The following is a 27,997-nucleotide window of genomic DNA, read 5'->3' on the forward strand; positions in this document are numbered from 1 at the left end:
CCAGTCAGTTAAGCATCTGACTCGATTCCAGCTCAGGTCATGAGATCAAACCCGACGTCAGGCTCCTCACTCAGCAGAGCGTCTACTTGAGATTCTCTCTCTCTCCCTCTGCTCCTCCCACCTGCGTGCCTCCCACCTGTGTGCATGCGTGTGGTGTCTCTCTCAAATAAATAAGTAAATCTTTTAAAAAATAAGTAAAAAAAAATAAATAAAAGGTAGAATTTCCCTTTGAAGCGATCTGGTCCTAGACTTTTGTTTGTTGGAAATTTTTTATTATGCTTCAGTTTCTTTGCTGGTAATCAGTCTGTTCAAATTTTCTATTTCTTCCTGATACCGTTATATGTTTGGGAGGTTATATGTTTCTAGGAATTTATCTATTTCTTCTAGGTTGTTTAGTTTGTTGACATAGAATTTTTCATAATATTCTCTGACAGTCCTAGTCACTTCTTTGTCATCAGGTGTTATTTATGATTTTGTTTGGGTTCTATCTTTTTTTTTTTAATGAGTCTGGCTAAATATTTGCTGATCTTTTCAAAGAATCAGCTTCTGGTTTCATTGATCTGCTCTGTTGTTTAGTTTCTATTTCATTTATCTCTGCTCTAATCTTTATTATTTCCTTTCTTCTGGTTTTGGGTTTTGTTTGTTGTTCATTTTCTAGCTTCTTTAGGTGTAAGGTTAGATTGTTTATTTGAGATTTCTTTTCTTGCTTCTTACTATAGGTCTATATTGCTGTAATTTTCCTTCGTAGAACTGCTTTTGCTGCATCCCAAAGATTTTGGACCTGCTGTTTTCATTTTCATTTGCCTTCATGTATTTTTTTTATTTCCTCTTTGATTTCTTGGTTGACCCATTTCAGTTTTTAGTAGCATGTTATTTTAACCTCCACATATTTGTGGGTTTTTTTCCAGATTTTTCTTGTAGTTGACTTCTGGTTTCATAGCATTTGTGGTCTGAAAGATGTATAATATGACTTTGATTTTTAAAAATTTGTTAAGACTTCTTTTGTGGACTAATGTGATATGCTCTAGAGACTGTTCTGTGTGCACTTGAAAAAAGAATGTGTATTCTACCATTTTAGTATGGAAAGTTCTGAATATATCTGTTAGATCCATTTGGTCTAATGTGTCATTCAAAGCTACTCTTTCCTTGTTGATTTTCTGTTTGGATGATCTCTCCATTGATGTAAGTGGGGTATAAAAGTTCTCTGCTAGTATTGTATCAGTTCCTTTTTTTTTTTTTGTTATTAGCTGCTTTATATGTTTAGGTGCTCCCTTTTTGAGTGCATAAATAATCACAATTGTTACATCTTCTTGTTAGATTGTTCCCTTTGTGATCATATAGTATCCTTCCTTGTCTCTTGTTATAGACTTAAATGTTTTAAAGTCTATTTTGTCCAATATAAGTATTGCAGCCCATTTTCCTTTTGTTTCCATTCGCATGATACATACTTTTCCATCCCTTCACTTTCAATCTGCATGTGCCTTTAGGTCTGAAATGAGTTTCATGTAGGCAACATATAGATAGGTCTTGCTTTTTTATCCATTCCATCACCCTTTGTCTTTTGCATGGAGTGTTTACTCCATTTACATTTGAAGTAGTTATTGATAGCTAGCCATTTTATCACTGCTTTATGATTGTTTTTGTCCTCTGTTCCTTTTTTCTCTTGCTCTCTTAACAGTTTGCTGGCTTTCTTTCAGGATATATTTGGATTTCTTTCTTGTTATTTTTTAATATAGAATACTGGTATTTGATTTGTGATTTACTCTTAGGTTTATATATAACCTCTTGTGCATATATAGCAATCTATATTAGGTTAATGGTCACTTAAGTTTGGAACCCATCCTAAAAGCACTACATTTTTACTCCTCTGCTCCTCATGTTTTATGTATATTGTGTCATACTTCATATCCTTCTATTCTGTGAATTTCTAAACTGATTTTTGTAGATATACTTAATTTTACTGCTTTTGGGCTCCTTACTTTTATTCCTGCTTATGGTCTTTCTACTCAGAGTCCCCTTTAACATTTCTTATATGCTGTTTTAGTGATGAATTCCTTTAACTTTTGTTTGTCTGGGAAACTCTTTATCTCTTCTATTCTTTTTTTTTTTTTTTTTTTTTAGAATTTTTTTTTTTTTTCAAAGATTTTATTTATTTATTTGACAGAGAGAGATACAAGTAGGCAGAGAGGCAGGCAGAGAGAGTGAGAGGGAAGCAGGCTCCCTGCCGAGCAGAGAGCCCGATGCGGGACTCGATCCCAGGACCCTGAGATCATGACCTGAGCTGAAGGCAGCGGCTTAAACCACTGAGCCACCCAGGCGCCCTATCTCTTCTATTCTGAATAACTTTGCTGAATGATACAATATTGTTAGTTGCAGGTTTTTTTTCTTTCAGCACTTAAAATATATCATGCACTCTCTCTGACCTGCAAATTTTCTGCTGAAATCAGCTGATAGCCTTATGGGGTTTCCCTTGTGTGCAATTGTTTTCTTTAGCTGCTTTTAAAATTCTTTCTTGATCACTATCTTTTGCCATTTTAATTACTGTGGGTCTTGGTGTGGACCTCCTTAAGTTGATTTTATTGGGTGTTCTCTGTGCCTCCTGGATCTGAATTTCTGTTTACTTCCCCATGTTCAGGAAGTTTTCAGCTATTATTTCTTCAGATAAATTTTCTGACCCCTTTACTCTGTCTTCCCCTTCTGGGATCTCTGTAATATGAATATTATTATGCTTGATGGTGTTCCTGAGTTCCCGATGTCTATTTTCACTTTTTCCCTCTCTCACATCAGCATGATTGCTTTCCATTATTCTGTCCTCCCGGCCACTGATCTGTTTTTCTGTTTCCTAAAGTCTACTATTTATTCTCTCTAGGGTATTTTTAATTTCAGTTATTGAGTTGTTCATCTCTGATTGACTCTTTTTTATACTTTCTGTCTGTTTTTTGAGGGTCTCACTGAGGTCCTCCATTTTTTTCTCAAGTCCAGTGATTATCTTTATGACCACTATTTTAAATTCTCTATCAGGGCACCTGAGTGGCTCCATTGTTTAAGTGTCTGCCTTCAGCTCAGGTCATGACCCCAGGGTCCTGGGATCAAGCCCCACATCAGGCTCTCTGCTCAGCAGGAAGCCTGCCTCTCCCTCTCCCACTCCCCCTGCTTATATTTCTTCTTTCACCATCTCTCTCTTTCTGTGTCAAGTAAATAAATAAAATCTTTAAAATAAGTAAATAAAATAAATTTTCTGTCAAGAAAATTACTTAACATCTGTTTCGTTTGGGTCTCTTGCTGTGATTTTTATCCTTTCATCCTTGCCCCTCCAGCATAGGTCCCAAGATTAAGAAACAAATCTCCCTCCTGTACACCCCAGGATTATTTCAGACTGGTGCTGTTTTGAATCTCAGTGGGACTGTTTGTTGTACTGTCTCTTTAAGAATGACTCTATTTCCTCTCATCCTCAACTCTCTTGGACCCAAGCCTGCTGCTTTTTAAAGTTTAAAGTGTTAAACTCCAGTGATTGTAAGAATTCGAGAAATTAAGTCCCTCTGCTTTTCAAAGGCAGATGTTATAGGGATTCATCTTCCCAGTGCGGGTCCTCCATGCCTGGGGTGCCTGGCACAGGATGCAAGTATGCAAGGATGCACAGTATGCAAGCCTGGTCTGGGCATGTTGAGAAAGCTGTCTCATCACACATCTGCTTCAGTTCCAGGAAATTCATACTTTCAGGTCACTGGATGGTGTGCAGGTCCAATCAGGGTTTAGTGCTTTCCCTACATGTGTCATGTGAATCCAGGATCCTTTTCCTTGGAGTTTGGTGGCACAAGGTTGAAGAGAGTCTTTCTGGAGGTGTCTTTTTCAATAGATGAAATCTTCAGGTTACAAAGTATGATCCTTAAGGTTGCCATCTCCAGGGAGTGCACTGTGAAAGGCAATTTTTTTTTAAGATTTTATTTATTTATTTGGCAGAGAGAGACAACACAAGCAGCAGAGACAGACAGAGAGAGGGAACACAAGCGGGGAGTTGGAGAGGGAGAAGCAGGCTGAACAGGGATCGGGACGCAGGGCTCAATCCCAGGACCCTGGGACCATGACCTGAGCCAAAGATAGACACTTAACTGCCTGAGCCACCTAGGTGCCCCTCTATTAATATGTCTTTAGTGGCCTTAATTAAAAGGATGTGGCAGGAGTGGCTCTGAGACAAGGGGGATCCCCATGCCACAGGGTCTAGCTGTTAGCTATAATACCCTATAGGTTGTTGATGGTCCCCATGGTTTGGGGTGAGTACTCCCAAGGGCATTCCCTTCTCTTTTACAAAGAGGAGAAAGGAAAGTTGATGATTAGGCTGTCCAAGGGCAGGGTACATTACTAGGCTTTTTTAAAGTTCCAAAGGTTATATTTTCTGACCTTCCCAAATAATAAGGTCAAGTTTGTCATCTTTTAGTAAACCATATAGAGTTTGAGTCTTAAGAGAGAATTTTGGGGGGCACCTGGGTGGCTCAGTGGTTTAAGCTGCTGCCTTCGGCTCGGGTCGTGATCTCAGGGTCCTGGATCGAGTCCCGCGTCCGGCTCTCTGCTCTGCGGGGAGCCTGCTTCCCTCTCACTCTCTCTGCCTGCCTCTTTGCCTACTTGTGATCTCTCTCTGTCAAATAAATAAATAAAATCTTTAAAAAAAAAAAAAAAAAGAGAGAGAATTTTGGGATGCCATTTCCAACAGTAGCCAGCAAGTCCAAGAAAGCCTCATAGTGGATGCTTAGTTTTAGGTTTGGGGAAGTTCAGGATGTCTTGAAGTCTGCCTGGATCCAAAAGTCCTTGTTCTAAGATCAGGTGCCCTAAGTATCAAACCTAAGTTTGAGCAAACTGCAGTTTATTTTGGAGAGTTTATGTCCCTTTAAGGCCAAAAGTTGCAACAGTTAGATGTTTTCGTCCTGTGAAGAGTTTTGAGAAAGAGAGCAAAGAGGCAAATCATCTACATATTATAACATAGATCCTACAGAAAACTATATGATCTAAATCAGTTTTTAAGGTTTGTGAGAGTAAGAACGACTCTCTGTAGGCCTGGGGCATTTCTGGCCTGGTATATTTCCCATTCTTCCCAAGTAAAAGCAAAAAGATTAACTGTCCTTATCAGCTGGAATACTAAATATATACTGCAGAAGTCAGTTACAGTGAACAATCTGCTTGCAGTGGAAATGAATGTCAGTAGCACATGGGGGGCGGGGAGCTCTTAGGAACGAGGTGCCAAAGGATAATAATGTTATTTATTGCTTGGACTAACCTCCATCCTTGGCCATTGGGTTTTCTTACAGGTAAAATAAGGGTATTACAGGGACTAGTGTAGGGATTAATGCACCCGAGAGCCTGATTATCTTTTATTATGGGCTTCTTTATTTACAGGCTATTCGTTAATTCTGGGAACAGATTTTGAGGGATCCGTTTGAATCTTGATGGGAGATGCACTGTGGATTCTGCCAATAACAGTTGAAGATCTTACTCATAAAGAGGATGGTAGCTGATCCAGTAGGGACAAATGATCAGTGTCCACAGACTCAGCTATAGTGCTGTCAGAGATGGAGCAATTAATAGATGTCAGAGGACAATTTAATTTACCTAGTTGGCAATTTTGATTTCTACCTTCAAATTCCAGAATTATTTCCCTGTTTTGGAAGAAAGGAATTCTGGTATGGTATTTTTCTAAGAAATAATTGGCCCAATGGGGGCATAGGAACTAAGGGGAAGGTTGTGTCTCTCAGAGTGCCTAGACAAATGGGAATTGGTTCAGAGATAGGAACCTATTGAGTTGTATTAACCATCCCTACTATTTGAGCTGTTTTAGCTCTGAGGCAGAGGCTGCTTTATAGCAGTGGGGTTGAACACCTAGAGTGTAGCTCTCACGTAGAGACAGATTCATTCCCAATCTGGAGAATGGTTTCTCTGAGCTGATTAAGAGAGAGGATTTGGGGGGCGCCTGGGTGGCTCAGTGGATTAAGCCACTGCCTTCGGCTCAGGTCATGATTTCAGGGTCCTGAGATCGAGCCCCGCGTCGGGCTCTCTGCTCCACAGGGAGCCTGCTTCCTCCTCTCTCTCTGCCTGCCTCTCTGCCTACTTGTGATCTCTCTCTGTCAAATAAATTAAAAAAAAAAAAAAAAAAAAAAAAAAGATTAAAAGAGAGAGGATTTGGAAAGCTGTTGTTCCTCAGAGCCCCGTCATTGGGAATTAGGAAGACATTGGAAAGGCCGTCTAGGGGGCTGAAGGCTCCTGGAGCATTTCAGTTGGTGATGGTCTTTTTTTTTTTTTTCTTTTTTTTTTAAACGTCCTGGCTCTTTGCAGTAATAGAAAATAGGAGGGTTTTTATTTTGTTTAGGGCCCTTATTTGCAAGAGTTGAAAAGTAAGAATTTTTAGTGGTCTTATGGGTGTTTCCTCCAAGGATGCAAGTAAGGTTATTTACCAAATTAACTAAATCTGAATAGTTTCCCTTTCCAACCTGGTCCTTGTAACTAAAATGGAAGTATCTTGGCTCATTCCATTAGTAAATATATTGTTAAATGTTACTCAAGTGGATTCAGCATATTAAAGGAAGACCAGATTGTCTTTAAATTTGCTTTAATTTAGAAATTATAAATTAGAAATAATAAATTACTATTATAATTGACTCCAAATTGTCTTAAAGAAAATTTAAAGACAATTTGGAGTCAGTTATAATAGTAATTTAATGACAGATTCACCAAAATTTTGCATATAAGCCTGCATTCCATTCATTTTAGTCAAGGGGCTTAGAAAAAAGTACCATAGGGGCGCCTGGGTGGCTCAGTGGGTTAAAGCCTCTGCCTTCGGCTCAGGTCATGATCCCAGGGTCCTGGGATCAGGTCCCGCATCAGGCTCTCTGCTTAGCAGGGAGCCTGCTTCCTCCTCTCTCTGCCTGCCTCTCTGCCTACTTGTAATCTCTGTCTGTCAAATAAATAAATAAAAAAAATCTTTAAAAAAAAAAAAAAGAAAGAAAAGAAAAAAGTACCGTATTGCTTGGTGTAGAGTTCCAGTGAGGGTTCTAGCATCTTGCCAAAAGTTAGGGATCTGTTTCTCTTAATACTTTTAGGATGTTTCCATCAAGTTTCACCTACTGTTTGGTCTACCCCTCACCAACAAGGATATAGACTAATTATCAATCTGAGACACCAGGTCGATGAGTTTGAATAACTATGCTGAATTCTTCAGCAGACCTCTTGGTGTCCTCAGTCACTTTAGGGAGCTCTTTAACTATGGCCGCAATTCAGCCTTAGTTCAATGACCATAGATAGGTAGGGTTTATTTAGATCCTCAGAAGACTTAATTTTAAAGGGGCAGGTTTTAATAGGTTCGGGAAAGGAAAGGACAGAGTAGGAAAGGTTTAGAGGAAAAGGGAAGTTTGGTGAGAGAATCAGCATGGGGAAATTGGGGATGTGGAGGGTGAGGCAGCGCAGAAGGGAGGGAGGGTGATGGCACCGGACGTGGGGCCTGAACACAGGTGCCTGCTGTGCACCCTGAGACAAGATAGGAGGGGAAAAGACCTTATAAGCCTTTTTGTCTTTTTAATTGTTTGCCTGTTAGTCTAGAAACTATGTTTTGCAGAGAGGCAGTTTTAGATTCCTAATAATGTTTGGCAGTTTCGGAATACCAGTCAATCCCATTCCATGTTGACAGTTTTAGAGCCATGGCTGTCCAGTTCAGTTTTGAAAGAAGTAAGTTTGGGGAGATTGAAAGATCTTCTAAACAGCCACTGAAACCCCAATTTATAGTTGTTAGTCAGATATCTCGAGGGCCTGGAACTTGCTCTTGGCCTGTAAAGTGGGGGACAGTTTTCGGGGACTGGAAGCCTTAAATCTGTACAATCTGGCTCTACAGGAGTGTCAAAGTGGTGGAGAAGTGGTGTTGGAAAAGTCAACATGTATTTGGCCTCAGGATGGAAAAAACCTTTCATTTGGTATCAAAAGTTTTATATATAGAACAGCATAGCTTCATGATAGAGCAGTTAGTTGTATGAAAGCACTGTTACTTAGGTTCTTGGTAAAGGGCTAGGCAGGGCTGTTCAGTGTTCATCTTGGCTAAAACCAAATAATTTCTCTTCTGCAAAATCATCATCTTCCACAGCTTAAGATACCCCAATGCCTTTGTGTCGTTTTCAGTGCCCTCCACATTCATTTCCTTTCCTTTCTTCCAGCTGTAAATCTCAAAGAGATTTATTCATAAAACCTGCACCCACACTTCAGCTCTGCCACTTCAGTATGTTTGGTCATGTTTGCTTTGCTTTCCTTTCTAGCCTAACAAATCCCATCTCTCTGAGGCTTTTCTTATGATCCTAGTGAGAAGAGATGTGTCCTCTCTCTCTCACTTAATTCTTTTGGTATTTGTCTATACCACTTAATATACACATTACATTATAATTTCTGAGGCAGCATAGTGGAATGAAAACAAAAAGAATTAATGCACACAAGGGGTCCAGAATTTGAATCTTGAATTAGCTGTGTGCCCCAGAATAGCTTACTTCTGTCAGCTTTACTTTTTTCTTTCAGAAAGTATTAATAGTACCAACCTCAAAGGGTTGTTGTGAGAATTAAATGAGGTAATATATGTAAAATGCTTAGCGCATTGCCTGTTATATGATAGGCACCAAATGTTATCTTCTGTCTTCTCTTTCTACTTGGAATGTAGGGAATTTTTCTTACTTTTTTTATAAACTCTCTTGGTACTTAATACAGTATATGGCAGAAAATTTATTAAACAAATGAATGAATAAGCATCAATACAGCTTTGTTTAAAGGATAATTCTTCATTTTTTGTGTTGTTTTTTTTTAATATTTTACTGATTGGACAGAGAGAGATCACAAGTAGGCAGACAGAGAGAAGGGGGGAAGCAGGCTCCCTGCTGAGCAGAGAGCCCAATGCAGGGCTCGATCCCAGGACCCTGAGATCATGACCCGAGCCAAAGGCAAAGGCTTAACCCACTTAGCCATGTAGGTGCCCCTAAAGGATAATTCTCTGTAACAATATTCTATAAATCGACATTTCTAAAGGACTTTTGAGTACAGATCATCAGTTTTGATGTCAAAAATTACAACCTTAGGGGCACCCAGATGGCTCAGTTAGTTTAACATCTAGCTCTCGGTTTCACATCAGGTCATGATGTCATGGCTCCTGGGATCAAGCCCCAGGAGGGACTCTGTACCCAGCAGGAGTCTGCTTGAGATTCTCTTCCTCTGTCCCTCCCCCTACTCTCTCACTCTCCCTGTGTCTCTCCAAAATAAATCTTTTAAAAAATTTACAACCTTGGGGCGCCTGGGTGGCTCAGTGGGTTAAGCCGCTGCCTTCGGCTCAGGTCATGATCTCAGGGTACTGGGATCGAGCCCCGCATCGGGCTCTCTGCTCAGCAACGAGCCTGCTTCTCTCTCTCTCTCTCTCTCTGCCTGCCTGTCTACTTGTGATCTCTCTCTCTGTCAAATAAATAAAATCTTTAAAAAAAAAAAAAAAAATTTACAACCTTAATGTAACCATAGACTAGCATCACAAGCTTTGTATTCTTTGCTATAGGTATGTCCTACTGAAAGAAAGAAACATGCTCCTAACTCTAGAACAGGAGGCCAAGCGGCAGAGATTGCCAATGCCAAGTCCGGAGCGGTTAGAAAAGGTAACATATATGGGAGGCTGAAGACTCTTGGGTGGGATAAAAGCCAAAAGATATAAGTGTATGGTTCTTATTTTTCTTCGCAAGTGGATTTCTTTTTTTTTAATTTGTTTGATTTTTAGTAAATGTACAGAGTTGTGCAACTTTCACTATTTTAGAATATCTCCATCACCCCAGAGTGAAGTATCATGCCCATCTGTAGTTACTCCCCATTTCCACCTGCAAACCTCATTAGATAAATGGACATGTGTTTTTATTTCTCTTGGGTAGATACCTAGGAGTGAAATTGCTGGGTTGTATGGTAAATCTATGTTTAATGTTTTAGGAAACAGCCCAGCTGTTCTCTAAAGTAGCTGCACCATTTTAGATTTCTAATTCCAGTTTAACTACTTCCTTATGTACAAGGTCAAAGTTTTAATACTTTTTTTTAATTGTGGTAAACAGATACCATAAAACTTAGCTTTTTAGTCATTTTTAAATGTATAGTCTAGTAGTGTTAAGAATAATTCACATTGTGGGGCGCCTGGGTGGCTCAATGGGTTGAAGCCTCTGCCTTCGGCTCGGGTCATGATCCCAGGGTGCTGGGATCGAGCCCCACATCGGACTCTCTGCTCAGCAGAGAGCCTGTTTCCTCCTTTCTCTCTCTCTGCCTACTTGTGATCTGTCTGTCAAATAAATAAATAAAATCTTAAAAAAAAGAAAAGAATATTCACATTGTTGTGAAAAGGTCAACTATTGTTCAAATTAGGTTTTCTTCATTTAAAAAAAAAAAAAAAATCCCAGGGCGCGTGGGTGGCTCAGCCAGTTGAGCAACGGGCTCTTGATATCAACTGAGGTCTTGATCTCAAAGTTGAGTTCAAGCCCCACATTGGGCTTCATGCTGGGCATGGAGCCTGCTTAAAAAAAATGCTCTGGGTTCATTATTTCCACTCCTAGAGATAATCATTATACGTATATCCCATTTATCCATCAGAATTTTTCTCTGCCTGTAGAAGTGTGCCTATTTTTATTTACATTAGATAATTCCTCTAATTTGGTTATACTGTATAAACTTTTCTGACATTGGCATTTTCCCCTGACCTAGTATATGCTGGCTATCTTTTCCTATCAGTATATGCAGATCTGCCTTTTCTTTTTCGTGGCTGTACACATGTAAGCTGGTTCTTCCATGTGGAAGTTTTTTGTTTTATTTAGTTCTCTCAGGGTTTTTTGCCTGGATTGCTTGCGAGTCAGCTTTGTTGATGTGTCTGCGCCAGAGTAGACAGTCAGTGAGAACAGAGCTACCAAGGAAAATTTTTTTAAACCTCAAATGTATGTGACATACTACCAAGGAAAATTTATCAAGAAGAATATTTAAAAAGAATTATTCTCAATTTAAGATATAAACTGAAGATTTGGAAGTATGTGTAAGGACACTCTTGGCTTTGGAATAGTTAAACTAGAAAGAAAGCTCTTTGAGGTTGGCTTGTTTTGAATAGGATGTATCTAATTGATGCTTCTGATTTTCCTTCTTATCTGGTGGCATGAACATGAGTAATAAGATGTTAACTCTGTGGACTGGGTAACCATTTACTTTCTTTGTGAGCTAACCTTAGATTTCAGTTAGACGCCTCAGAAGAAACCTTGCATGGAGGAACTCTAATGTAGTCCATTCACAGCTAGGCTTACTAAGTTCCTAAGGGCTGCACAGCTTCATATTAGGCCCTGACCAGTCTGGTTTCTTCACTCTTCTAAGTTTGTCTGTCTTCAAAATAGGATTCACCATTCTCATCCATCTTTTATTTCTCAGAGATTTTGTAGAAATTCATATAGTTAAGAGGAAGTACATTCAGCTGCTCAGTGTGGCTTTGATTGACGAAGGGAGAATAGAAGCACTGAGTGTGAGCTGAGTGTATGGGTTATGAGGTAGTCTATCTAAATTTGTGGCTTTCATATCTCTTTTGGGTCCCGCAGCTACCTGGAAGACCTTTTTTTTTTTTTTTTTTTTTTTTAAGTACATGCACCTGTTCATGTTGGGGAAGGGCACAGAGAGAATATTAAGTAGGCTCCTTACCCAGCATTGAGCCCAGTGTGGGGCTCAATCTCATGATCCTGAGATCATGACCTGAGCCAAGGTCAAGAGTCAGACACTTAACTAACTGAACCAGTCAGATGTCACTAGATTATAATCTAATCTGTCATCTCTCCTCCCCAATGTGCCCCCCCCCCATTTTTGAGAGCTGTTTTAAGAAACAAACGTGTATACACAGTATTTCTATTTGTTATGATGGCTCACAGATAATACATAGAACCAGCTAAAAATGCCTCTCTGGTATTTAGAGCTATGAAAAAATTCAGCTTTTCTGTCATTATAGTCCCCAAATATGAATATTTATTTATAAAGATATATGTATTGCCTTACCAATATATTATCATATGCATTGTAAAACTCAATAGAAATGTTAAAAGAAAGAGATAAAAAGAGGTTCTAATAGGATCTTCTTGCTTCTTGATGGATCTTTAGAGATTACGATCAGGGTAGACTGATACTCTATTCTCTGTAATAGTAGCAGCTGCCAATTAGGTCAAAACATCAGTGTCTGTGTGTTAGGCATACTGATTAGTTGAGGCCAAAACATGGGTTTTAATATTAAAAAGTAGCAAACTGTTATCACTTAATAGTTCATTGAGTTTTGAAATTACAGGAGTCAGATGGGATCTTTGTAAGGAATCTCTGCAAGTGTAGCCCACTCCAAACAAAACTAATACCTACATATATATATATATATATATATATATATATATATATGGAAATCTAAGTAGATCTTCATTTAAATGAAACTAAACTTTTGGGGCACTTAGGTGGCTTAGTCAGTTGAGCATCTGGCTCTTGGTTTCGGCTCAGGTCACATGATCTCATGGGTTGTGAGATCAATCCCCGAGTCAAGTTCATGCTCAGCAGTAGTCAAGAGTCTCTCCCTCTGCCTCTTCTCCAACTTGTATGCACTCGAAAGTTCTCTCTCTCAAATAAATGAATCTTTTAAAAAATCAGTGAAGCTAAACTTTTAAAAAAATTACAAAAAGTGATATAAACACTCATGTATGCCTACCTGTGCCAAAAAGACTCTTAGGAAATATTTGACAGAATTTTTTTTTCCTTAAAGGTTTTATTTATTTACTCGAGAAAGAGAGAAAGAGCACAAGCAGGGGGAGAAGCAGGGTTCCAGCTGAGCAGGGAGCCCAGTGTGGGGGTTGATCCCGGGATCCTGGCATCATGACCTGAGCTGGAGGCAGATGCTTAACTGATTGAGCCGCCCAGGCACCCCCAGAATGGTTCTTTGACAAAAATATTCATTAAGATTTTCTGTAGCATTGTCTTTGTATGTTCTCTCTTCTTCTTTTTTTTGGGGGGGGGGGGGTATTTGTTGTAGTTGATTGTTCAAATTCTGTCTTATTCTCTTACCAGGTAGTAGATTCCATGGATGCATTAGATAAGGTTGTCCAGGAAAGAGAAGATGCCCTAAGACTTCTTCAGACTGGTCAAGAAAAAGGTAGACCTGGTGCTTGGAGAAGAGACATCTTTGGAAGAATCATCTGGTACATAGTTTCCACTGTGGTTTTTCTAAGATGAGAGTGGCAGTCTCATGCCTTATTCTCCTGTCCAGTATCTTTTATAAAAACTCTTACCATATGAAATATATTATAGATCTATCTAATGTAAACAGAGGTCCCCAGGCCCCTTTGGGGCCCCAGAGTATGAATGAAGGTAGCATTATCTGGTAGGCCAAGCACCTCATTCTCATGATTCAGTTATTTGTAGGTTCTTTATAACAGTAGTTCCTAATCTTATGGCAATCATATGACTTTTTTTTTTTAAGGTTTTATTTTATTTATTTGACAGACAGAGATCACAAGTAGGCAGAGAGGCAGGCAGGGAGAGAGAAGGAAGCAGGCTCTCTGCTCTGCAGAGAGCCACCCAGGTGCCCCAATCATATGACTTTTTGAGAATTTTAATGAAAGTTATAGATCCTTTCCCTAGCAAAATGTATGTGTGCACATACAATTTCAAAAGGTTATAAATACAAATACCATGAAGCTAATTTTAGGACACATAACCTGCCCATTAAGAACCTGAGATTTAAAAAATTCTAAAAAACAGGGCACCTGGGTGGCTCAGTGGGTTAAAGCCTCTGTCTTCAGCTCAGGTCATGATCCCAGGTCCTGGGATCGAGCCCCGCATCGGGCTCTCTGCTCGGCAGTGAGCCTGCTTCCTCCTCACTCTTTGCCTGCTTCTCTATCTACTTGTGATCTCTGTCTGTCAAATAAAAAAAAAAAAAAAAAATTTTTTTTTTAAATTTTAAAAAATTCTAAAAAACAAAACAAAAACAAAAAGAAGTTCTTAAGGAATGAAACATTGAAACCATTTCACATGAAACCATTTCAGTGTTTGCTCACATTGCCATCAGGATAAGCCCTAGTCCAAATTATGAAACAGTTTAACTTTTTCATTACATCTTTCCACCTTTTGTCCCTCTAGTTGCCAAAGTTATGTCAGACCTTGGGAAAGGATATTATAATAAACATTCAAACTGTATAAATAATTGAGAAGACGACCCAGTGTAGTCTGTCTGTCCCAGGGCTTTATTGACATTTGGACTGAGCTGCTAAAAGGAAGCATACTTAGTAGAATTTTAAACATCAGTCAACAAAATGAAGAAGGCATTGTGTGTGGTTGGAGACTTTCCCTGTACTCTTAAAATTAAACCACATAATACTGCTTACTCAGTAGACAGGATCTTTTAAAGGAGTTTGCAGTAATGAGGCTGCTTGGAGCCAAATGTAGGGGAATAGTGGTATGTCTAACTGTGTAATCCAATACAGGAAAGAGAAATTACCAAAACTAGAAACTTTATTTTTTACTAATATTATTTGGATTAATCCAGTTGAGATCAATTAGGAAAGGGTGAGGGAGAGAATCTCTGTTGATGTTAGGATCTAAATGAGTGCTCATCTCCAGATTTTTTAAAAATTTTGCTTTTCATCTTTTCCAGAGCTAAACAAAGTAGTGAACAAAGCAATTATATCACCTTTCTGATGTAACTTATTAACGCAAACATTATAATTCCTGTGCCTTTTCCCTAATTTTCTATTGCATGTTAAAATATTTAAGATAGCCTTTTAACTGCAGAGCTCCTTCTTAAAAACATTTCATCTAAGGTTTTTTTCCTGTCAAAAAGAACATGTGGCAGGGCGCCTGGGTGGCTCAGTGGGTTAAGCCTCTGCCTTCGGCTCAGGTCATGATCCCAGGGTTCTGGGATTGAGCCCCACATCGGGCTCTTTGCTCCACAGGGAGCCTGCTTCCCCCTCTCTCTCTCTGCCTGTCTCTCTGCCTACTTGTGATCTCTGTCAAATAAATAGATAAAATCTTTAAAAAAAAAAAAAAAAGAACACGTGACATATTAATTATATTAATATTGCAGGGGGGAGCAGCAGAGGGAAAGAGAATCCTAAGCAGGCTCTGGGCTGAGCATGGAACCCAGTGCAGGGTTTAATTTTATGACCCTCAGATCATGATCTGAGGTGAAATAAGGAGTCGGATGTTTAACCAACTGAGCCACGCAGGTGCCCTGTAAAATCTTTTAAAAGCCAGTTACATCTCATTTTATTGAAAACATATTTAGCTCAAAGATGGCTAAAACCGTTCATAAAAAGTGAAAAATATATTAAATATTTTCTGTTAAGGCAGTATCTTTTTGTTTTCTTGGCAGGCACAAATTCAAGCAGTGGCCTATACCTTGGTACCTAAATAAAAGATACAATAGGAAACGATTCTTTGCAATGCCCTATGTGGAACGTTTTGTCAGGTGAGCACAAATACCTTTAATAATGAATCTTTAGAGGACACAAGTTAAACTTTTACAGAAGTAATATATGCACACTGTGGGGGAAAAAAAATAGAAGAAAAAAATAGAAGAATCAGGTAGAAAAGATGAAATTAAAGTCATCCATAATCTTACCATCCAGCAATAGCTTCTGTTGACATTCTAGTGTGTATCCTTTCAAAAATTTGTATTGCCTTTCTATTCATCAATCTGTATGTAAGTACATGGTTAAATCCCTTTGTATTGTGAAAAGAAGGTCCAAATACTTCAACTGCATAACTTACGAGTTCATGTTATTGCATGAAAAGGGGTGGGGGTGTCTTTTGTTATGTTAATGGTGTAACTTTTAGAGTCCCCAATGATGGGGACTGGTTGCTGTAGGAACCAACTTTGAATAGATGGTTGAAACTTTCAGTCCTACTCCCTGATTTCTGGAGAGGGGAAAGGAGCTGGTGGTGAATCAGTTGCCAGCGGCCAGTGATTTTAATCAGCTTGTGCCTATGTAATGAATCCTACATAAAAACTTAAGAGGACAGGGTTCAGGGAGCTTCCCCGTTTGTGAGCAGCACCTGGAGACTGGAGGAGAATGGGACACCCCACTCTTTGCCCCGTGTACCTCTTCTGTCTCGTTGCTCCTGAGTTTATATCCTTTTATAGTAAGTCAGTAATCTAATGAGTAAAGGGGTTTCCTGAATTCTGTGGGCGACTCCAGCAAATTAATCAAACCTAAGGAGGGTTACAGCCTGTCAGAAGTACAGATAAGAACTGGCATCTGAAGTTCAAGGAGGAAGTTGTGGGAACTTCCAGTCTGTAGCAGGTTCTTGAGCACAGATGATGGCCTCTGATGCAATTTCCATGTAGGTAGTGTCAGAAGTAAGTTGAAGTCTCAGACATTCTGCTGGTGTCTGAGAATTGCTTGGTAAGAGGGTGCTGTTGGGGGGACCATCACCAGTGGAATTAGGTCCAGAACCCTTTTATATAGAACATCCATTCTGCATCAGCATTAAGCAGCACTTGTCTTTTTCATCATCAGTGCTCTAGATGCAGTCAATCCTTGATTTAATTCTTCCTGCAGAAGGTCTCCAGAATCCTTTGTACTCCATCTCTACCCTAGTGCATTCCCCCTTCATCAAATTAAATTATTGACCCTCTTCCTCACTCCAGTCCATTCAAATACAGCTTCCTGGCTCATTTTCCTCAAACCTTTTATCACACCAGTGCTGTTCAGAAATCTGCAGGAGCTTCATGTCTGCAGAACAAATCCAATTCCTTCCCACCCAGTGTTTCCACAACTTAGTGTTCCTGCATATCCTTCATAAAAGTCAGACCCTTCTCCTTATTTCCTGAACAGTCTTGCTTATTTTCCTTTTGTTGCTTCTTTATCTACAGGTCTGAAATCTCTCCACCATTCACATTTTAAGGCCCAGTTCAGATGCTGAGCAACTGAAGAAATTCAACTGCACTGTTTTTTTTTCCTCCATAGCTTCTCCAAACCTAATGTGCCATTTGGTTCTTTTGTCCCTTAGTCATATAAGGTGAAGCTATAATTGACTTCTAAAATGACATATGAGAATTTATGAATCCAGTGTCACTCTTACAGGCTTTATACATGTTCTGATTATTGTTTTTGAGCCTTTTTTAGCCTTACCTTCAGAGCATGAAGCATAATCGTTCTGTTCTTAAGAATAGCAAACCTTTATTCTTTCCTATGTTTATTGATTTTTTTTTTTTAAGATTTTATTTATTTACTTGACAGAAATCGTAAGTAGGCAGAGGCAGGCAGAGAGAGAAGGGAAAGCAGGCTCCCCGCTGAGCAGAGAGCCTGACGCGGGGGCCCAATCCCAGGGCCCTGGGATCATGACCTGAGCCGAAGGCAGAGGCTTAACCCACTGAGCCACCCAGGCGCCCTTGATTTTTTCTTTAACAGCTAAAATTTAGTTGGAGCAAAGACTGATGAATAGAATGGGTAATCTGGTTTCAGCTTTGCTTAGTCTTTATACTGAATTTGCAAAATACCTTATAATTTTAAACATCTATTCCTATTTTGTTCGTCACCCAGATAGAATTTTTATCTCAAATTTCTTTTTTTTTTTTTTTAAAGATTTTATTTATTTATTTGACAGAGAGAGAGATCACAAGTAGGCAGAGAGGCAGGTAGAGAGAGAGGAGGAAGCAGGCTCCCCGCTGAGCAGAGAGCCCGATGCGGGGCTCGATCCCAGGACCCTGAGATCATGACCTGAGCTGAAGGCAGCGGCTTTAACCCACTGAGCCACCCAGGCGCCCCTTTATCTCAAATTTCTATGACCTCTCCCACAGCACTGGCATATTAAGTTATTCACTATGTATCTCTTAATTCCTGTTATATTTCATATAACCTTATACCTACTGATCAATAAAATATCCTGGAAAATATCAGCTTAAGTACAGTAAAGGGTTGGCATCCATGTATTTATCATTTGCAATTTTGATTCATAAGTGACCCTAGAGAGCACAATTTAGCTGAGGCACAAATGCTTCATGCTCCAGGATGCTGATGGGTATCCACAAATTCACAGAGAGAGTGGTGAGTCTAACTAGCACCCAAGTATCATCTCCTCATATAAGTTTTATTCTCTCCATTGTAGGGAAAATAATATGGTAGACTAAGTGCTATTTGGAATCAGGGAATTCCTAGAAGTCTTATGATAGATCTCAGGGTACAAAAATCTGTTCAATAAAACTAGTGCTTTTAAAATAAACTATAAAAGGTAGTCCAGTCTGTTACAGGCTCACAAGATCTGTTCATTCTTTTCAGATAGGAAATAGAAGAATTGCTGTAGGGTAACAGATGGTTTTGATTTCAAGTTTATCTCTGACTTGTGTCAGTTTACAGTGATTATTCAAGTTTAATAGTCTATATGACATACCTAAGGTGGAGGCTGGCATGATTGAGGCTTTTAAGTAACTGATTAGGACATTCCTTGATAGTATTGAGTAACAGGGGAGTAGTTTTATATAAATTGTTGTTATGCTTTTATATTCTAGATTGAGACTTGAGAAACAAGCCCGGATTGAAGCAAGGAAGAAAAGCTTAGAGAAAAAGAAAGAAAAATTTCTTCAGAAAAAGTTTCCACATCTTTCTGAAGCCCAGAAATCAAGTCTTGTCTAAATGTCTGAATTCTTAAGTTGGCATTTTGTTTTCCTTTGATAAGTCTATATACAAAAATAAATGTGTATTATGTAATTTTACAAAGAAATTGTGTTTTTAATCAAATAAATGTCAGCTCTTTTAAGGGTTAACAGGGCATGCTAAATCTGGAAGTGGTCATGCTTCTGCCAAAACTTTTTTAAAAATCAGGTATAAAGTTCAGATACCCACTTTATAAATTCTGACATCTAAGCAGAGTTTAATTAACATCACCTGTCCCTTAAGGTGGGCAAGTAATGTCAACTGCTATAGCAAAGGCAAGGTCATTTTGGAATTCAGGTAACATTTTTACTGTTATGTTAATAGCATATGAAGGGGGTATGAATATTACTGTTAATGAAGAGTACTTTCACTCAGAATCATGACAAATACATTTAGTCCTTACAGTAGTTGTCATAACAATAATCCCAAAAAGTATTTCTGGAATGGCTAATAATTTTTATTTAACTTTGCAAGCCTAAGGTAAAAAGCATAGGCAATAAGTTTTACTAGTCAATAAAAACCAATTCTACTAATCACTGGTAATTAACATACTAAACAGTTGGAAAGCATTTTACTGAAAGCAAAATATTTAGAGAAAATAGACATTTATACAAAATTATAAAATGCTTGTAATAAGAATAAGTGCATTTCAAGGAAAGCACAAACTTATCTTAATTTATAGAGCCAGTTAAAGCCTTAAAAAATTTAAGTGGAAATTGAAATATGCAAAAATGTATAAACATTCTACAAAAGATGGTCATTCTTTTCCTGAGTATACTAAAGCTATGAAACTTAAGGTGACAACAGGAAGGTAGAGCTCTGGGAACTCTTTTCAAGGGCATTTCCTTTCTACACATTGTTTCCCTCCTTCTTCATATTCTTGTTTGGAAATCCACATCTGTTGAAAAGTACCCTGTAAAATGGAAAGAAAAGTTATACATTGTGCCTTTTTTTAGAAAATACTTTTTAAAAAAAAAAAGATTGTATTTATTTATTTGACAGAGAGAGACACAGTGAGAGAGGGAACACAAGCAGGGGGAGTGTGAGGAGAAGTAGTAGGCTTCCTGCTGAGCAGGGAGCCTGACATGGGACTCTATCCCAGGACCCTGGGATCATGACCTGAGCCAAAGGCAGATGCTTCCAGGAGCCTCTAGAAGATACTTTTTTTTTTTTTTTTTTTTTTTTTTTTTTAAAGATTTTATTTATTTATTTGACAGAGAGAGATCACAGGTAGATAGAGAGGCAGGCAGAGAGAGAGAGGGAAGCAGGCTCCCTGCCGAGCAGAGAGCCCGATGCGGGACTCGATCCCAGGACCTGAGACCATGACCTGAGCCGAAGGCAGCGGCTCAACCCACCGAGCCACCCAGGCGCCCCTAGAAGATACTTTTAAAATATCTTTTCACAACTATTAATCTTTAAAGAACCTCTAAGCCCCTCCCCCAAGTAGTCTTCCATTACTCCCCTATTACAGCCCTCCTCCAGAACACCCAAAGACACTATTTAGAATGAATATTGTCTTCCTATTCACACTTGTCATGAGGCTTTAGAAAATGGCTATGACAGGAAGACTGGAGGTTTAGCTATGATGGCTTGCTGCCAACCTATGACAACAAGAGAAACTGTTGTTGAAGCCTTGATCCCAGTACAGAATTGAAGAGCTATCCTAGCACTTGACTAATGGCAGCATTTAGATCTTGAAAGTGCTCATCCATCAGGAATAGGATAAAGTTTTGCAAGTACACACATGATAGTACACAGGCACTACAGGAGGAGGAAAGGAGGAAAATGACCCAAGGAGGAAGCCTATGCTACATTAGTAAAAAAACATGTTAGTAGGACAAATTCATTCCTTAAGACTGACTCTATTCAAGTGGATTCATACATAGTATTCCATTTTGATCTAAGATTTTTTTTTTTTTTAAATTTTTTACTGAGACACAGCAAGAGAGGGAATACAGCAGGAGGAGTTTGAGAGGGAGAAGCAGGCTTCCCACTGAGCAGAGAGCCCAATGCGGAGCTCAATCCCAGGACTCCAGGATCATGACCTGGGCCGAAGGCAAAAGCTTAATGACTGAGCCACCCAGGCGCCCCAATCTAAGATCTATTAAAAGACTGTGAATAGAACAAATACATAAGTAGACACTATCTTAAAAATGTCAGTATAAGTACTTCATGACATTTTTTTTTTTTTAAGATTTTATTTATTTATTTGACAGAGAGAAATCACAAGTAGGCAGAGAGAGAGGAGAAAGCAGGCTCCTGGCTGAGCAGAGAGCCTGATGCGGGACTCGATCCCAGGACCCTGGCATCATGACCTGAGCCAAAGGCAGAGGCTTTAACCCACTGAGCCACCCAGGCGCCCCATGACATTTACTTTGAGTGCTCTGAGATGAAGGGGGAATTCTGAGTCTAGGGTTGCAGAAAGTACAAGGACTTTTTCTCTTGATTCAAAGTAATCACCTGTCTAAGCAAAACCCAGCACCATGACTTCACATCTGCCCCAAGAGCCAACTCCTTATTTCCTCCACCTCACCAAGAGGTGATGATTTAATTTTAAGTGCTACAGAGAAGTCTTGACCAGTGCCAGTGGGGGTATGAGAAGAGGCATAAGTTAGTAAATTTCCACCTTTGTCTGAGAAGGGAAATTGAAATTAGCTGACAAATAGCCACTGATAAGGCACTGAAGCATTTTGTTAAATTAGAACATGTGAAACTGGTATTATTAGGTCCTCTACTCATTCATTTGATAGTTATAAAATACAAAGATAAAGGATGCACTAGAATTATTTTTAGTCTTTTTACTAAATTTACTATATTCACTGGTACATTTAAGTTAAATCATTCAATAAGACTATTTTTCAAAGTAGTTTAATTACTAACCAAAGATGCTAGAATCGAGCCACCAATCCATGAACTAAACCTCCGTTCTACTGTTGTATTATTTGCAATCAATTTCAACCGCATACTCTAAAACAGAGGGGAAAATAAATATTAGTATAATCAAAACAGATGACTCAACTCAGAAAATTCAGTTTTGATGACTGCCTAATGACTCTTTAAAACATCAATTATACATGATTATTTTGCAACATCTAGGCTAATAGTATGCATGGGCTGAATTACTATATAAAGTACTTTGACTAAACTACTCTTACTGTGGCTTTTAATGTATAGTATTTAATAATAAGTTATATAAACCTAGGAAACTGCATATAAAAAGTATAGCATTCACAATTTATATTCTTGAATAGCAAACACATATTAAATACTTACCTACAAATCAGGTACTATGCGCTAAGTGCTTCATAAATTTCATTTCTTCCAACACCAAATCTAATTATCATCCCAATCTGCTACCACCCTTTCTATACTCCTCCTCAACTTGCTTGCTACTACTTTTTTAGGCCTTCACACTGTCCCTCCTACCTAAGGTAACTCCACACCCCACCCCCAACTTCCAAACCAAAATGCAGACATCAGATTTCAAGTAAAATTTTCAGTATATGTGCTGCCAAAGCGAGCATTCAGGCTAAGTTTTTGATTCATATTGATTTCCTCCCAAATTAGTGTTTATTTTGAACTCTTAATAAACACTAATAAACACAGTTTATGGCTCAGTATCGTCCCTGTCTCCCTATATCGAGAGTTTTCCCCTACCTAGGACTTTGTTTCTGGGAATAGTTGTCAAACTGTTGATACTTCCCTATTATTTTATATGAACACACAGCTTGAGTCTTTCTCACCATGAATAAGTGTGTATGTTTTGGGAGTAGAGTATGTACTACAGAAGGGGGTGGGTGCTGGGAGTAGGAGGGATGAACATGGATCAACCAGTGAGGAACTGGTTGATATTTATTGCAATGATTTTTTTTTTCCTGTTGTTGCATTGATTTTTAATTGCCTCCTAAATGACAAGGATAATACCTAACTGCTCTTGACCAGACCTTGGAGAGCCCAGGTCTACATATTCATTATTCTGGGACTTCCTATAACATCTAATGATTAGTACTATAGTTAAGGTCTTTTCCAGATCAGACGGTATCTTCAAGAATGTAGTAAATACAAGTCAGGTGTCAATCCTATGCCTGTATCAATATTTAAATAACAATATAACAAATTAAATAACAATTCTAAAAATGTGCCGTTAAGTAAAATGTTTCTTTATATGAGAAACAAACAAGATTACCAAATATACAAATTCTATAGATACAATTAGGGCCCATGTAACCCTTAAGTTTCTTTTCATGAAATAACTAGTACAGAATAACATACAAAAGCTACTTGAGAAAGTTTTAAAATCTAAAATTAGGACTACTACTCTGTTATCGATGTGTACCAGACCTTCTCCCCAAACTATGTTCTTCTAATCCTTTTAAAATCCTTTTTAAACTTGTCACAGCATACCCGGTGATCTTTTTAAAACAAACACTGGAGCTCTGTAGTCCTCTGCCAAATTTTATCCCAGAAATTCACTACTTAATCAGCAACAAGACCTGGTACCTATCTGTGTGGGTGGAATTGTGTCCCCCCAAAGAGAGATGTCAAAGTAGAATTCTAACCCCTGGTGCCTGTGAATGTTACCTAATTTAGAAATAGGTTCTTTGCAAGTGTAATTAGGATGTAAATTAAGATAAGGTCATACTAGAACAGAGTGGGCCCTTAATCCAACAGGAGAAGAGTTTTTATAATGAAGAGAACAGACCCATAAGAGAGGATTGCTCTATGGACAATGGAGACAGACTGAAGTGCTGGAGTTGCAACCAGTAATCCCCGAAGGATTCCTGGCAAACCATCAGATGCTAAGAAGAAGGAAAAGAATTCTCATCTGTACATTTCAGAGAGAGCAGGGCCTGCTGATATGTTGATTTCAGACTTTGAGATTCCAGAAGAGAGAATAAATTCCTGTTGTGGTAAGCCACCAAGTTTAGTTTGTGGTACTTTGTTATGGCAGCCCACGGAAATTAATATACCATCCATCTTCCCAGCCACATCACTCTTCCCACTTCTGCACAGACTAAGCTAACTATGTTGAAATACTGGAATATGCCATCTTCCCTTCAATAGTCTGCACATCACACTCCCTCAACCTAGACATCCTTCCATAAATTACCAACCAGATGAACTCCATTCAGTTTATTCATAAGGGACTTATTAAGTGCCTGCTCTACAGTGTTCCCCGGAGTGCCTGGTTCATGACCTACTAAAACCACTTAGCATGTTACAGTCTTTATGCATGTCTACTCCTGCTAGCAGACTGGGCCCTTAGAGGGTAGGAACTATAGTTTATATCCCTAGTGCCTAGCAGACTATAGACACTTAAATATGGAATCAATGAATAAAAGATTCAAGTACAAGAGTCATCTATGAAAAGATGTCACCTATGAAAATTTCATTAACGAGGGTTATTAACCTTTTTTAGGTAATACTGTATTAGGCACACACAAAAATATCAATGTACTACTGAAAAACCTCTGTAAGATTACAGCAGTGATGAGGACACACATGACTGAAAAATACCACTAAAGAAGAAACAAAACTTACTGGTGGAGTTTTCTGAGAGAGCTCCCTATTCAACCTGTCAGTAAAGCTCTGTATTAGCGTGTTTCCTCCTGCCACTATAACACTTCCATAGAGACCCTAGGATAAAAAAAATAAATTAGTTCCAAATGTTTCCAACAGTTTTTTTTAAAGATTTTATTTATTTTATTTAAGAGAGAGAGCACAGAGGGAGAGGAAGAAGCAGGCTCCCCGCTGAGCAGAGAGCCCAACATGGGGCTCAATCCCAGGACCTTGGGATCACGACCTGAGCTAAGGCAGATGCTTAACTGAATGAGCCACCCAGATGCCCTTCTTCAACAGTTTTAAATACAGCTACAACGAAAACTACATCATCCTCTACAATTTTCCCTTTCTTTTCAAATTTTACTTCTATATACACCTAGTACCTTAATCCAGTGGTTCTCAATCCTCACTGCACATTCAGTTCATTTAGGGAATTTATAAAACACAATGCCAGAGGCAATTAAATAAAAATATGGGGATGGGGCACAGGCAAAGGTTTTGTTAGTTTGCTTAAAACTCCAGATGATTTTGGGGGCGCCTGGGTGGCTAAGTCAGTTGAGTGTCCAACTTAGTTTTGGCTCCTGTCATGACCTCATGGCTTATGGGATCAAATCCTGCATTGGGGGCTCTGCAATCAGTGGGAAGTCTGCTCAAAGATTTTCTCCCTCTGCCCCTGCTCCTACCGGTGTGCTCCCCCTCCCTCTGAAAAAAAAAAAAGAAAAAGAAAAAAGATCCAGATGATTTAATGTGCATTTAAAGTTTAAGAACCACTAACTTCAAGCAATTATCCTAAAACTAAAACCCAAACATAATTTTTTGGCAGAAAACTGCCAGTATTTAGAGGTTTATTTTATACCTTCATTTTAGAATGCTTCAGCTAGAAGTTACAGTATTTAAAATTAGACAATAAAGATTATTTAATGATTATGACGGACAATGCATAATCATAATATCCCTGGCCAAAACGACTGCTACCTTTCTCTTGCAGGGATATGCATTAGAACCACATGGGGAACTTTTTCAAAATCAAAATGCTGATTCCTCCCCCAAATAAAAATAAGTCCCTACTTACATGGAGTATACTTACCTCTAATTTGCCTGTATGTATCAGAAAGCTAATGTCAGCCTACCTTTTTTTGAAGTTTTTATTTGAATTCCATTAGTTTACATATATGTCAGCCTATATGCTTTTTTAGTGGCTAAGTTCCTATTTTAAAAATTTATTCCAAATATCTGAATCATCTAACTTTAAAAAGAGAAAACGGAATATAGAAGAATTATGCCCTCTGTAATCAACATTAACTAAGGGAGGTATCTCACTAAAAACAAAAAGTTATCACACTCTTATAGTAAGTATAATTCAACTCAATTGCCTTCTCCTAAAGTGGCCTTGAGTTTGTGCTAAAAAATTCCATACTTACATTACTTTTGTCCTAGAAGCAGCAAATGCCTGCTACATGGCTAGCTGAAATATTATTTGAATATGAAAAATATTATTTTTCATAGCCACCCAAAAGTCTGTTTTGAACATGTTTTTTATACATCCCTAGCTATCAGCATTATGCTCTAAGCAAATGAGTTAACTCAAACAATTTTTAAGGCAGTATGTAGGCTATAAACTGAATCTAGGGGTTTTGTGTTTTGTTTTGTTTTGTTTTTTTTAAGATTTTATTTATTTATTTGAGAGGGAGAGCACATAAGCGAGCATGAGCAGGGGGTGGGGCAGAGGCAGAAGGAGCAGCAGACTCCCTGCTAAACTGAAGGCAGCCATGCAACTGACTGAGCCACCCAGACACTCCTGATCTAGGGTTTAAATAAAATATAATCAATCTCATAATTAGTATGTATATAATATGTAGTTATTATTTAAAACTTGGCAAAAGGGGAGGCAAACCATAAGAGACTATGGACTCTGAAAAACAACCTGAGGGTTTTGAAGGGGCGGGGGTGGGAGGTTGGGGGAACCAGGTGGTGGGTAATAGGGAGGGCACGTATTGCATGGAGTACTGGGTGTTGTGCAAAAACAATGAATACTGTTACGCTGAAAAAAATAAATTAATTAAAAAAAAAACTTGGCAAAGCACAAAAAATATAAAGGCTCATTCTAAACTAAACCCCATGTAAAAGTTACATAATTTAAACCCATACCTTCCTGAAAAATAAAAGTAGCAAAATTATGTAAGAAAAATCACCAATAATATATATTTTGGTTTGTCATATTTTAGGAAATCTCTAGAGGAGCAATGTCCAAAAGAACTTTTAAGGGGCACCTGGCTGGCCCAGTTGGTAGAACAAAAGAACTTTCAGTGATGACAGAAACATTCCCTATCTGCACTATCAAACAGTAGCCATTAGCTATATTTACAATGTGGTCAGTGCAACTAAAAAACGGAATTTTAAATTTTTACTTATTTTATTTTATTTTATTTTTTTTATTTTAAGATTTTTTATTTACTTATTTGACAGAGAGAGATCACAAGTAGGCAGAGAGGCAGGCAGAGAGAGAGGGAAGCAGGCTTGCCGCTGAGCAGAGAGCCCGATGCGGGACTCGATCCCAGGACCCTGAGATCATGACCTGAGCCAAAGGCAGCGGCTTTAACCAATGAGCCACCCAGGCGCCCCAATTTTTACTTATTTTAAATTGTTACATGTGGCTGGTAGCTTCCACACTGGACACCACAGCTCTAGAGTTTTGCATTTTTCCTTTTCTAGTATTTCACAATTTTACATATTCTAAAATGGGTTTCAAAGTCAATGGCCAATGTTGACAACTTAAATACTGAACTAGGGGGTACTTCCTTACCCTAAAAATACTTTTATACCGTAAGCAGAAGGCTGACACTTACTGGTCTGATATCAATATCACACATTCCAACACTTGTAGTGACAACGTGACTGACTCCCAACATTGTATTTCCTGATAAGCCCTATAACAAAACAAAAATGAGTAGTCAACAGAAGAACTTCAAACAATGCAACCAAAAATATCTAATCAGTCTTATTTAGGTTTTATTATTTTTTTTTTAAAGATTTTATTTATTTATTTATTTGACAGAGAGAGACCACAAGTAGACAGAGAGGCAGGCAGAGAGAGAGAGAGGGAAGCAGGCTCGCCGCCGAGCAGAGAGCCCGATGTGGGACTCGATCCCAGGACCCTGAGATCATGACCTGAGCCGACGGCAGCGGCTTAACCCACTGAGCCACCCAGGCGTCCCTTTATTTAGGTTTTATAATTAAACAAGATCTTCATGTATATGGGACAAGCCAAGCTACTTATGAAAAAAGCTTTCATACCTTTACATTGGAAGGGTCAAATAATCCTTCAGGAATCTTTAACCGTTCTGCTCCAAAGTCACAATTGTACCCATTGGGGAATTCATAATGAACAGTTGGCATCTGTGCAGCTACTCTGAAAACATAGTAAACAACATTAAACAAAAGAAAAAAAATTCCTGCCCAAAATTATAAACAAGAAATTATCAACTTGTAAGAAAGCAGAGAGTATCTTTCTTTTATAAAGTTAGTCAGTGTTTCTTAACATAACTTTTAACCTTTAGACCAGTTATGTAAATTCTGCAATTCTTTAACTAAACAAATCAATTTCTTTCCTCATTTATAAAGTATTCAGTGTTTAGAAGATTAATATGAAGGTTTTAATGAGCTATTATAAATCTTGTAGATAAGGAAACATACTGTTCATCGTAAGTTGAATCTGATACTTGAAGCACTGAAGCTTGAAAGTCCTGGATAACACACTA

At 38.5% G+C, this 27,997-nt stretch overlaps 2 protein-coding genes across 3 annotated transcripts in view; one reads left to right on the forward strand and one right to left on the reverse strand.

Annotated features, from left to right (window-relative positions):
• MRPL47 (mitochondrial ribosomal protein L47) overlaps positions 1 to 18,740 on the forward strand; it is a 28,018-nt gene extending 9,278 nt beyond the window's left edge. The window contains exons 4-7 of the mRNA XM_046003445.1: positions 9,554 to 9,650; positions 13,093 to 13,223; positions 15,395 to 15,490; positions 18,533 to 18,740. Of these exons, the coding sequence (XP_045859401.1) occupies positions 9,554 to 9,650; positions 13,093 to 13,223; positions 15,395 to 15,490; positions 18,533 to 18,656 (448 nt within the window). The 3' untranslated portion in view covers positions 18,657 to 18,740. The remainder of the gene's footprint in view (positions 1 to 9,553; positions 9,651 to 13,092; positions 13,224 to 15,394; positions 15,491 to 18,532) is intronic.
• A 134-nt stretch (positions 18,741 to 18,874) lies between these two features.
• ACTL6A (actin like 6A) overlaps positions 18,875 to 27,997 on the reverse strand; it is a 29,969-nt gene continuing 20,846 nt past the window's right edge. For both annotated transcript variants that reach the window (XM_046003443.1, XM_046003444.1), the window contains exons 9-14: positions 27,933 to 27,994; positions 27,534 to 27,648; positions 27,086 to 27,166; positions 24,219 to 24,314; positions 21,558 to 21,644; positions 18,875 to 19,590 (exon numbers count right to left, since the gene is read on the reverse strand). In XM_046003443.1, coding sequence (XP_045859399.1) covers positions 19,510 to 19,590; positions 21,558 to 21,644; positions 24,219 to 24,314; positions 27,086 to 27,166; positions 27,534 to 27,648; positions 27,933 to 27,994 — 522 coding nt within the window. In that variant the 3' untranslated portion in view covers positions 18,875 to 19,509. The remainder of the gene's footprint in view (positions 19,591 to 21,557; positions 21,645 to 24,218; positions 24,315 to 27,085; positions 27,167 to 27,533; positions 27,649 to 27,932; positions 27,995 to 27,997) is intronic.

This window comes from Meles meles, chromosome 4, assembly GCF_922984935.1.
Source record: "Meles meles chromosome 4, mMelMel3.1 paternal haplotype, whole genome shotgun sequence".
NCBI lineage: Eukaryota > Metazoa > Chordata > Mammalia > Carnivora > Mustelidae > Meles > Meles meles.